The 12267-nt window shown below is 62.4% G+C and overlaps 1 protein-coding gene across 2 annotated transcripts; it reads right to left on the bottom strand.

Annotated features, from left to right (window-relative positions):
- Positions 1 to 28: 28 nt before the first annotated feature.
- VPS28 (VPS28 subunit of ESCRT-I) lies at positions 29 to 8999 on the bottom strand. Of its 2 annotated transcripts, none has more exons than XM_075919923.2 (10): positions 8964 to 8999; positions 8324 to 8393; positions 7230 to 7258; positions 6894 to 6931; positions 6425 to 6514; positions 5993 to 6098; positions 3111 to 3212; positions 1665 to 1718; positions 1417 to 1508; positions 29 to 283 (listed from the first exon to the last, which is right to left on the bottom strand). In XM_075919923.2, the coding sequence occupies exons 2-10, from the start codon at positions 8358 to 8360 to the stop codon at positions 166 to 168; spliced, it is 666 nt and encodes a 221-aa protein (XP_075776038.2). In that variant the 5' UTR covers positions 8361 to 8393; positions 8964 to 8999; the 3' UTR covers positions 29 to 165. The 2 variants fall into 2 exon arrangements, with proteins under 2 accessions (XP_075776038.2, XP_075776039.2); XM_075919924.2 differs by having other exon boundaries at positions 8949 to 8967.
- Positions 9000 to 12267: the final 3268 nt, after the last annotated feature.

The raw sequence follows: 12267 nt of genomic DNA, 5'->3' as shown, positions 1-12267 counted from the left end.
CTTCCCAGCCCCAACAGAGCACAGCAGGTACCCAGCGTGGGGCTTTATTAGTGTAGGTGTGAGCCCAGGTACAAGTCTCGGCCCAGGAGGGCTGCAGCCCTGGCCAGCCTGAGCACAGTCCCCCTGCAGCCTGGTGCTCCCCCTGCACATGAGGGGGCCGGGGGCTCAGGAGTGCAGGAAGCGGTTGAAGGCGTTGTAGGCCGACTCCAAGTCGAACAGCATCTGGCGCACCTGGGAGTCGTCCAGCTCGTCGGAGGCAGACATGCCGCTCAGCGTCTGCAGCCTGCCGGGAGAGGCACAGGGGGTCCAGGCAGGGGGATGGGATGGGGGCAGCTGCACTAGCCCCAGAGGGGACTAAACCCAACTTGTCCCCTGCTGGGCTGAGCCAGGATGTCCCTGCCCCCACCCCAGCCCCTGCCCGCAGTAGGGATGTTAAATATCGGTTCACTGAATAGTCGATTAAGCTCCGGCATTCTTAGCAGTTACTCAGTTATGCTAGAGGCCCGTGGGTGGGACTGGCAGCCAGTGGGCTCCAGCCCCGCTCCCGAGGAGCCACCTACCATCCCACACTGCTGCCTCTGGATCAGGCGGGAGCTGGTCCGAGAGGGGAGCCAGTTTAAAAGCCAGCTCCCCTTCCAGACCAGCTGCCTGTCTCTGCAGCAGCCCGGTTGGGGGGTCTGAGCTGGACTGTGTGAGCCAGGCTGCCTGCCCGCCTGGCTCTTAATACACTAAGGCTGGGTCTAGACTGGCCAGTTTTTCTGGAAAATCAGCCGCTTTTCTGGAAAAACTTGCCAGCCGTCTACACTGGCCGCTGGAATTTCCGCAAAAGCACTGACTTCCTACTGTACGAAATCAGTGCTTCTTGCAGGAATACGATGCTGCTCCCGTTAGGGCAAAAGTCCCTTTTGCGCAAAACTTTTGTGCCAAAGGGCCAGTGTAGACAGCTCAGATTTGTTTTGCGAAAAAAGCCCCGATCATGAAAATGGCGGAAAAGCGTCTAGATTGGCCACGGACGCTTTTCTGTTAAAAGCATTTCCGGAAAATCCTGCCAGTCTAGACGCAGCCTTTAAGTGCAGAGCTGCAGCAGGGTAGGTCCTGGACCCAGCACAAGCCAGGACAGAGCTGGGCTGCCGGGCTAAAATGTTCCTGGCGGGGAGGGAGAATGCGTGCCGTCTGCAGCACTAGCCTGTGAGCTGCTTAGCGGGTAATAGGCTGCACGGTTACACGCCTCCCAGAGCAGAGGCAGCAGCCTGAGCCGGGGTCGACGGGGCTCTGCCTAGGGCTCTGCCTGCAAAGCCGCCCTCCCCCAGGCGCCCGCAATCCTGCGGAAGAGCTACTGGGTGGGGCAGGCCTGGGCTTCCCCTCTGCCTGCCGGCTGGAGCAAGCTCAAGGGCAGCCCCAGGGAACCGTACTCACCACGTGTTCACTTTCTGCCGCCCCTCGAAGTCCGGGGGCAGGTGGCTCATGCGGTTCATGGTCTCCATCAGCTCCCGCAGGTCTGGCTGGATCTGGGGGCACAAACATGGAACCTGAGCGGTTCCTGGCCCAAGACTGGCTGGGGGCAGAGAGAATCCACCCACCACCTAGCTCCGTTCGCCTCTCCACACAGCTAGGTACTGCCCCATGGCCCCTCTCCCCCGCCCTCGCCTGTCTCCGCGTCTCACCTCGTCCATGGCTCGGATCTCCAGGCGCAGCTTATCCATCACTGTGATGAAAAGCTGGAAGAGAGAAGAGACGCCTTAGCAACAGCCCAGAACCTTTGGAAACGGCACCTCGTGCCCACAGCCCTTGGGGGGAAGGGAGTTCTATCAACGGCACTGGCCAGCCCCTCGGGGACCGGCCCTGCAGATGTACAGGGACCCGACGCACACAGCCCCTCGGGGACCGGCCCTGCAGAGGTACAGGGACCCGACGCACGCAGCCCCTCGGGGACCGGCCCTGCAGATGTACAGGGTACAGGGACCCAACACACGCAGCCCCTCGGGGACCGGCCCTGCAGAGGTACAGGGTACAGGGACCCGACACACGCAGCCCCTCGGGGACCGGCCCTGCAGAGGTACAGGGTACAGGGACCCGACGCACACAGCCCCTCGGGGACCGGCCCTGCAGAGGTACAGGGACCCGACGCACGCAGCCCCTCGGGGACCGGCCCTGCAGATGTACAGGGTACAGGGACCCGACACACGCAGCCCCTCGGGGACCGGCCCTGCAGACGCACAGGGTACAGGGACCCGACACACGCAGCCCCTCGGGGACCGGCCCTGCAGAGGTACAGGGACCCGACACACGCAGCCCCTCGGGGACCGGCCCTGCAGACGTACAGGGACCCGACGCACGCAGCCCCTCGGGGACCGGCCCTGCAGATGTACAGGGTACAGGGACCCGACACACGCAGCCCCTCGGGGACTGGCCCTGCAGATGTACAGGGTACAGGGACCCGACACACGCAGCCCCTCGGGGACCAGCCCTGCAGACGCACAGGGTACAGGGACCCGACACACGCAGCCCCTCAGGGACCGGCCCTGCAGACACACGGGGTCCAGGGACCCGACACACGCAGCCCCTCAGGGACCGGCCCTGCAGACACACGGGGTCCAGGGACCTGACACACGCAGCCCCTCGGGGACCGGCCCTGCAGACACACGGGGTCCAGGGACCCGACACACGCAGCCCCTCGGGGTCCGGCCCTGCAGACACACGGGGTCCAGGGACCCGACACACGCAGCCCCTCGGGGACCGGCCCTGCAGACACACGGGGTCCAGGGACCCGACACACGCAGCCCCTCAGGGACCGGCCCTGCAGACGCACGGGATACAGGGACCCGACACACGCAGCCCCTCGGGGACCGGCCCTGCAGACACACGGGGTCCAGGGACCCGACACACGCAGCCCCTCGGGGACCGGCCCTGCAGACGCACGGGATACAGGGACCCGACACACGCAGCCCCTCGGGGACCGGCCCTGCAGACGCACGGGATACAGGGACCCGACACACGCAGCCCCTCGGGGACCAGCCCTGCAGACACACGGGGTCCAGGGACCGGCCCTGCAGACACACGGGGTCCAGGGACCCGACACACGCAGCCCCCTGGCACGGGCAGCAACTTACAGACACAATGTCAGCAATGCAGCGGTTCAGGTTGCCCTTGTCGTCCTTGATGGTGATTGGCCGATCCTCCTTGATCCTCTCCATGGCCAGGGGGCAGTCCAGCTGCAGGGAGGCCAGGGAAGCACAATAAACCCCCAAACAAGCAACACAGGCCCGGGCAGAGGCAGGCCCTCCGCTCCCCCGCGCAAAGGGACGTCAGCTAGCTGAGTCATGCCGCCGGGCCAGCCAGGCTGGGGTCTGGTCTCGGACGGTGGCCACGGCCCAGGGGAGTGAACAGAGCAGGCGATTAAGTGATCCCAAGAGCTCCGTGCGATACCAATAGCCGGCGGAGAGGCAGCGCGACCCCCGATGGAACGAGACGGCCTTTCCCTGCAGCCATACGGGCAGGCCCAAGCCTACGGCCCTTCCCTGCAGCCATACGGGCAGGCCCAAGCCTACGGCCTTTCCCTGCAGCCATACGGGCAGGCCCAAGCCTACGGCCTTTCCCTGCAGCCATACGGGCAGGCCCAAGCCTACGGCCTTTGTCTGCAGCCATACAGGCAGGCCCAAGCCTACGGCCTTTCCCTGCAGCCATACGGGCAGGCCCAAGCCTACGGCCTTTCCCTGCAGCCATACGGGCAGGCCCAAGCCTACGGCCTTTCCCTGCAGCCATACGGGCAGGCCCAAGCCTACGGCCCTTCCCTGCAGCCATACGGGCAGGCCCAAGCCTACGGCCTTTCCCTGCAGCCATACGGGCAGGCCCAAGCCTACGGCCTTTCCCTGCAGCCATACGGGCAGGCCCAAGCCTACGGCCCTTCCCTGCAGCCATACGGGCAGGCCCAAGCCTACGGCCTTTCCCTGCAGCCATACGGGCAGGCCCAAGCCTACGGCCCTTCCCTGCAGCCATACGGGCAGGCCCAAGCCTACGGCCTTTCCCTGCAGCCATACGGGCAGGCCCAAGCCTACGGCCTTTCCCTGCAGCCATACGGGCAGGCCCAAGCCTACGGCCCTTCCCTGCAGCCATACGGGCAGGCCCAAGCCTACGGCCCTTCCCTGCAGCCATACGGGCAGGCCCAAGCCTACGGCCTTTCCCTGCAGCCATACGGGCAGGCCCAAGCCTACGGCCTTTCCCTGCAGCCATACGGGCAGGCCCAAGCCTACGGCTTTTCCCTGCAGCCGCGGGCTGGAAAGCAGGGAGCCCCACCCTCACTGCACTACCCTCAGGTCCCAGCAGGCTGCTCGGCAGGAAACCCCCGTCCTCAGGGTGCCCACTGTCACCAGACACAGAGCTCGACGTGGGTCAGCGGGCCAGAAACCGCCTCCCGCTAGCTGGGGTCGTGGGATCCTCATTGGACGATCAGGGACCCCACGTCCCTGGTTTGCCTGTAGGATCCGTCTGGTGTCGAATAGTTTGTCTGCTCTAGCGTTTATTTGGCCAGGTGTCAATCAATCAAGAGGACAGGGTCTGATTGGCTAGGGGGTTGTGTTAGTAAAATTACAGTAACATAATCCGTTAGGGTCTCGCTGAGCAGGACTCCGCTTTCGCTGTGTAAACTGGGGCCCAAAAGGAAGTTCTTTGGGGACCAGCTCCAAGACCAGAGCTGTCACACCCCAGCCCTGGGGCAAAGTCACCGGGCAGAAACTGGGCCCGATCCTGATCAGCAAGACAAATTCATCTGCCTTATGGGGCGTGGCGAGCACAGTCTGCTTAGCATGGGCAGGCCGGTTTGGGGGGCTGGTAATCCCCAGAGGGTAAGTAGAGTGATACTGTGTAAGGCTCTTTCATAGAACCCAGGCTGTGGAGCCCTCAGGAGCCACCGAGTCCAGCCCCCTGCCCAAAGCAGGACCAGCCCGACTCCATCAGCCCAGCCAGGGCTCTGTCAAGCCGGGACGTAAACACCTCCAGGGATGGAGACTCCACCCCCTCCCCAGGGAACCCAGCCCAGCGCTTCACCGCCCTCCTAGGGAAATAGTTTCTCCTAATGTCCAGCCTAGACCTCCCCCACTGTAACTTGAGCCCATTGCTCCTTGTTCTGCATCTGCCCCCACTGAGAACAGCCTCTCGCCAGCCTCTTTGGAACCCCCCTTCAGGAAGTTACAAGCTCTCAAATCCCCCCTCGTGCTTCTCTTCTGCAGACTGAACAAGCCCAAATCCCTCAGCCGCTGCTCGTGGGTCAGGTGCTCCAGTCCCCTCAGCATTTTGGTCGCCCTCCGCTGGACCCTCTCCAATGTGTCCACATCCTTTCTGTGGAATGGACGCAATATTCCAGATGTGGCCTCCCCAGAGCTGAATAAAGGGGAATAATCACTGCTCTAGATCTGCTGGCAATGCTCCTAGTGCCCCCTAATATGCCATTAGCCTTCTTGGCTACAAGGGCCCCTGTTGACTCCTATCCAGCTTCTCATCCACTGTAACCCCCAGGTCCTTTTCTGCAGAACTGCTGCTTAGCCAGTCAGTCCCCAGCCTGTACCAATGCTTGGGATTCTTCCACCCAAGGGCAGGGCTTTACGCTTGTCCTTGTTGAACCTCATCAGATTTCTTTTGGCCCAATCCTCCAATTTGTCTGTGTCACTCGGGACCCGATCTCTGCCCTCCAGTGCGCCATGCCCAGGGGTGAACTTGTGAGAGGAATCCACCTTTGGCACAATTTGCTAAGGGTTGTGAGTCTCCAACACTGACAGCTGGAAGACGCAGGGGGCTGTTTGGAACTGCTCTGTGCTGGGAGTGATCGGGGCAGGGCTCTGGCCTTGGAATAAACAAATCTAGGCTGGATTTCTCTCTTCCCCCTCTGGGGAGTGGAGTCGAACCCAGTCAGCCATGGCACATCTAGGACCGCAGCCCCCACGCTCTGGATTCCGTCTCAGTGCCCCCAGAAGCTGGACAGCCGGAGACCTTAACTCACCCGGAACTTGCGGCAGAATTCATCGATGGAGCTGATTTCGGAGCCCTGCACCTGTTTGAAGGCAGCTTTGTACTGGACCAGGAGCCGGGAGCAGGCTGCGGTGTACCTGGGGCGGGCACAGAGGAAGAACAGCTGCAAACAGCTGGAGCGGCGGATGCCAAGCAGGGGGACACGCAGCTTCCCTGGGGGAGAGGAGTTTGCTGGTGGAACAGGCCCCAGGGCGGGGAAGGAGCCCCACGGGCTCCGACTGGAGAGCTCTGCATGGAGCAATGCTGCCTAGTCCCAAGGGGCTGTGTGGGTGGTCTCCCCAGCGTGTCTGCAGCGCCGTGGGGAGCGGAAGTCACGCCGCTAGCGACGCCCTGCTGCCACTGAGGGATCCCACCTCCCCTGGGAGGGACCAGGCTGGACACACGAGCACAGCTGGGCACTCACTCGTTGGGAGAGACGCAGTCCTTGATATAAGCCTTCTCCAGGGCCTGCATCGTCTTCACCACCGCAAACAGCTCGGCCATGTTATCGTACCTGGACCCCGAGGGCAGAGCCTGTGAGGGCGCACAGCTGGGACTCTCCCCCCGCCTCCATTCACAGCCTCCACTACAACCCCCCCGGCCCAGGAACCGCTGGGGGGCTCTAGCGCCTCCCGGCCCACCAGGGCAGCTGCTCTGTCCAGAGACCCCTCCGCCCGCTCCTCCTTCCTCAGGCACAGCCTGCGCTGGCCAATAGCAGCGACAGAACCCAGGGGCTCCAGTCTTTTCTGGCTTGGCGCAGGGCACCAGACCAGAGAGCACCCTGCTCCCGCGGCCCCAGCACCTTTCGAGCAAGGGCCTCCCCACACACCCCAGCCAACGCTGAGCTGCATTCACGGGGCCACGGGAACCCATTCGGCTGGGGAGGGACTCACTTTTCTCGCTCCCGTGCATTCTTATACAGCTTCACCTCCTGCAAGGAACACACACAGCACGTCAGGGCCCGTCACAGCCTCTGAGCAGAGATCCACACGCAGGCTGGAGGGGGCGGGGACAGGCAGACAGATACAGAACCTCCTGCATCCTCTCCAAGGGACTGAGGAGACGGAGAAGGAGCCATGGACGTCCTCAGGCACATGGGGTCCGGGGATGCCCCAGGACCGAGGGACGTGCAACCTTTTGCAGAGCCAAACCCGAGTGATGCTGGGAGGCCTTTCTGCCTCCTATGCCCGAGACAGAACAAGAAGGGGACTGCGACAAGCGTTACTCACCTCGTAGAGTTCTGGCTTATTCCCTGGGGCTGAAAGAGAAGGAAACCCATGAATAGATGTGGAACTCCTCGCCACAGGATGTGGTGAAGATGAGGACTTTAACAAGGTTCAAAAAAGAGCTAGATAGATTCATGGGGTCCACCAATGGCTGTTAGCCAGGATGGGTAGGAACGGTGTCCCTAGCCTCTGTTTCTCCGGAGGTGAGTGACAAAGGAAGGACTGCTCGATGATTCCCTGCACCTGGCATTGGCCACTGTGGGCAGACAGGACCCTGGGACGGAGGGGCCTTTGTCTGAGACCATCTGGCCGTGCTTATGTAACAGATCCAACATTACTAGCCAGGGCCTTCCAGTGCCACTCACAATGCAACTCCTTCCTTGTAACCCGTGTTATGAGAGCCCAGTGCAGCAGCTCTGCCACCCACCAGCTCCAGGTCCCTGCTGTCCAGCTCCAGGACACTGCAGGCCAGCTGAGAGCTCTTCCAGCCCAGCCCCACTGCTCTCCGCTGGGAACCAGGTACAGTCACAGAGATTCACTGAGTCCAGTCCCTGCCCCGCACTCAAGCAGGGCCAAGTAAACTGAGACCAGCCCTGACAGGCGTTTCCCCAGCCTAGTCTTAGCACCCTCCAGTGACGGGATCCGCCTGGCTGGGACACCTCTTCCAGAGCTCAGCCCCCCTAGCGTGGAACCCCGGTTCTAATCTCAGGGCTTCTCAAATCCCATTGCACCACGACCCTCTTCCGGTGCAAACCTGGGGGGCGGCGAAGCCTGAGCCGGCCTCCCTGCGTAGGAGTGAGGGGGGACAGCCCCAAGCAGAGGAAGCCAAAGGCCAAGGGCTCCAGCCGCAGGAGGGTGGTAACGTGACCCCCGCCAGGGCTGGACAATCCCGTGTGACAGTCAACTGGCTCCGTGTAACCGGCAACTGCTGCAGGGGCCGCCCCCCGGCTGCTGGTTCCCGCGAACGCCCCTTGCCCGACGCCGCAGGACTCGGGCTCCGGCCCCAGCGAGTCTTCAGCAACCCCGGCGTCCCCAGTGAAACGGGCCTGCCGCCCACGCGGGGGTCCCAGCCCCGCCCCCGCCCCGCCCGGACTCACCTGCCAGGCCCGGCGCGGTGGGGATCCCGTGGAACATCCTGCGGGGCGGGGGCGCCGCTCCCGGGCAGCTCTGCGAGGGGTGGAGACGGGTTAGCACAGCCTGGCCCCCCCGCCCCCAGCCCGACCCCACACGGCCAACCCCCCCCACGGCCCGGCCCCCCCGCCCCCAGCCCGACCCCACACGGCCAACCCCCCCCACGGCCTGGCCCCCCGGCCCCCAGCCCGACCCCACACGGCCAACCCCCCCCACGGCCCGGCCCCCTCGCACCCAGCCCGGCCCCCCACGGCCAACCCCCCCCCACGGCCCGGCCCCCTCGCACCCAGCCCGGCCCCCCACGGCCAACCCCCCCCACGGCCCGGCCCCCCCGCACCCGGCCCCCCCGCACCCAGCCCGGCCCGGCCCCCCCCAGCCTGGACCCCCCCGGACAACCCCCCCCGCACCCACGGCCCGGCCCCCCCCACGGCCCGGCCCCCCCCCCACGACCAACACCCCCCACGGCCCGGCCCCCCCCAGCTTGGACCCCCCGCACCCGGCCCGGCCCGGCCGCCCCGGCCCCCCCGCACCCAGCCCGGCCCCCCAGCCAGCCCCCCGCCCCGCCGGGCTCAGGCCCGGGCCGAGGCGCACCGGGGGGGGTCCTACGCGATCAGCTTCAGCCCGCGGCCCGGCCCTTCGTCGCTTCCTGAAAAATGGCGCCGGAGCCCATCGATCGCTCGTGCGCGCAGCTGGCCGGGTCTGGCGGCCCATCGATCGCTCGGTTACGCAGCTGGCCGGGTCTGGCGGCCCATCGAGCGCTCGGTTACGCAGCTGGCCGGGTCTGGCGGCCCATCGAGCGCTCGGTTACGCAGCTGGCCGGGCTTGGAAGGCCATCGGCAGTTCGGCGCTCGGCCCGGCTGCCTGGGGCTTGGCGCGAGGCGGGGCGCGTCCGTTGTTTGAGCGGGAAGGGCGCGTGTTGCTGCCCGGCCCCGCTTCCCGCGCGCCTCAGGCGGGGCGAGCGGCGGGGGGGCCCTTCGCTTGGCCCCGCCCCTCCCCGCTGGGGGCGCCTGCACTGAAGGGCCCCCCCCCGACCAGGCAGCGCCCCCCCACAGCAGCCCCCCCCCGGGCCAGGCAGCGCTCCCTCAGGAAGCCCCCCCCCAGACCCCCCCCCGACCAGGCAGTTCCCCCCTCCTCGTACCAGGCAGAGCCCCCGCCCCCCTCTCAGAGGCGCCTCAGGCCCGGTGCCCGCGTTGGGTGACGATGCACAGGGCACCCCCCCCCCCCCGCCGCCTCCCCCGAGCTGCCCCCCCCCCCCCCCGCGGCCAGCGTCGTTCTGCTCGGTCCAGACCGATTCTTCAGAACCGAGTTCTCCAAAGCACTTGCAATCCCTCAGCGCCGCTCTGTCAGCCCACGGTCAGGGCAGTGAGTGGTGTGTGTGGGCGATACACCCGAGACTTCCACTGCTGAGACCGGGGTCCCTGGCAGCCGGCAGCCTGGGGGAGGTTGACGAGCGCCCCAATAAGTTTACAGGGAGAGCTTATTACACTTCAGATTTTAGCTGCTAGAATCCGTGATTCCTTCGCAGCGGGCAGCCTGGGGGAGGCTGAGAAGTGCCCCAACGGATCTGCCACCTGGGAGTGACACAAATCCAAACGCCCAAGCTCTCCCTTTATCTGTCCCTTAAGACCGGCTGAAGTTCTTTTAAATTGTGCCTGGTTCTGTTACAGCAACTGAAGGAGTCAGGTTAAAGCTTAAACAGTTACAGGTTTATTGAGGAAGCTTATAAATCATACGGTTGCAATGGCGATTGTTCTATTTCTTAACTGCTAGCTAAATATAGATCTTAAAAATGGTTACAAAGAAGATAAAGATAGGAAAACAGAAATAATAGTACCAAGTAACAGCTTAATCTTTAAAGAGCTCTAAGTCTGTGTACACTTAAGACAGAGGACCACATCCAGGTACAATTTTTACCCCCTTCTGTGCCTCTCGACTCCAGTGTGTCAGGCCAGGGCCGGTCCCTCAATTCCTAGGAAAGACGAAAATACGAGGTGGGCATCCCCATAGAACCTCGGGAGGTCAAACACCTAACCCGACCAGCAGGTAGAGGGTAGATTGACACTCAAAAGTGAGTGTGCTGCTGTACCCATCTTTATACTCATGGGGTCACGTATTTCTCTTTCTTATCTGTGATGCCAAATGGGGCTGGTCTGTCTTTTGTGAGACCAGTTCTTACAAGGGAGTTGTGAACTTAATTTACACTTGTAAGAGAGAGTTGAGAGGATTAAATTGGAAGTACTGGAGATTCTTTTCTCAGTGGGGGATTCCTCTCCCAGGGACGGCTGTGTGTTCGTATCAACATGGGTGCCAGCCGGGCACTTCTCACAGCCTCGAGGCCAGCTTATTGCCTTAATCGTTCTCTCCTCATATCTATGTTTTCAGCTTCTCAGGATCAGATGAGCCAGCATAGACTATGCTGATTTTATTGCTCCTTCTCTGTCCTGTATGCTTCAGGAACCTCAGAGAGGCAAATAAGATGGATGAGACGGGGGGGGGGGGGGGCTGTCTGGCTACACTCTCCTCCGCGCCGGGAATGAAAACGCCCCGGCACCGACCCAGAACTGACCTCTGTAGGACACCAGCAGCGCTGCCCTCCCGGTTTGACAGGTAACCACTGGTGACTCCCAGGAATGTGGTCTTTCAACCAGGCTCCCTTCTATGCACGTCACCTACGCCCCATTCCTCTGCTGTGTTAGTGTCACATGGGGCGATGTCTTAAAATAGAGCGGGGGGGTCTACCGTTTCCCCTGTGCACTAGGCCAGCAACCCTGCCAAAGCAGGAAATGAGGTCGGTTTGGCAGGAGATTTCTTGTCACTCTGGCTACATCTAGACTGCAAGCTTATTTCGAAAGAGAGTGTCCACATAGCAAAAGTGCAACGAAAAAGCAATGTGTTTTTTCGAAGGATAGCGTCCACGCTGAATGCATGCTCTTTTGCATTTAAGCTGTGATTAGTCAGGACGGAGTGGCCACCAGGGCACCTGTGTTTTTTCCTGGAGGCCTCTTCTTTTGAAAGAACTCCCTCTTCTGCGTCCACACATGCCTTTTTCCGAAAAAGGCTTCTTCCTCGTAGAATGAGGTTTACCACCATCAGGAAAAACCCTCTGTTCTTTCGACTTTCTGTTGAAAGAGCTCAATGGCAGTGAGGATACAAGTATTGTTTTTCCAGAAAAATGCTGCAGTGTAGATGCATCCCCCGTGTCCTCTAGGTGCTTACATGTTGTTGGTAGGGTGCAGCATAGATGGCTGTGAGCCAGCCAGAATGAGGGGTACAGTGCTCCAGCCATAAGGTCCCTCACCTTTTTGAGGCACATGGCAGATTCTGCACCCCTGCCTTGGTCACATGCTGCTGTAGGGCCTGGCTGGAGGTACCAGGCTGCAGCTTCTGTACAGGTCACGGGGAGGCCCACGCTGCAAATACCCGTGTGTGCCAGCAGGGAGCACAATTACACTGGATTATGCCTCACCATCAGCAATGGAGCCAGGAAGCCCCTTTTACCTGGCTGTGAATGGGGGGTAGTGGTGGTTCTTTGGATTCCAAGGAGTTTGGGCAACCCAGCAAGTCTCTCCAGCTCCTTTCCTAGAGAGAGTGAAGGGGAGCTGGGCAGAGCAACTCTGGGGCATGCACCTTATGGGGAGGTTCCAGGGGTCGTAACCAATGAGATTTGCAGGGGCTGCTGGGTCAGCTGGCCTCAGTGCTAGACTCTGCCTTGGTGAGCAAGAGGAGTGAGGTGGTGGATGGCTATGTTCAATTGGGGGGCCTGGAACCATGCGGTAGAAGGGTTAACCCGCCTACTCCTGCCCCTGCGGCATTTCAGCCAGGCTTCCTGGGAAAGCCAGAGGGTGTCAGGAACCCCAGGTATATGAGGGTCCCTGGAGATCTGCCCTGGGGTGCACATAGACACGTCTTC

Source organism: Pelodiscus sinensis, chromosome 2, assembly GCF_052426305.1.
Source record: "Pelodiscus sinensis isolate ZL-2025 chromosome 2, ASM5242630v1, whole genome shotgun sequence".
NCBI lineage: Eukaryota > Metazoa > Chordata > Testudines > Trionychidae > Pelodiscus > Pelodiscus sinensis.
Note: the sequence above shows the minus strand (reverse complement) of the source record. Positions and strands in the feature narration are given on the sequence as shown.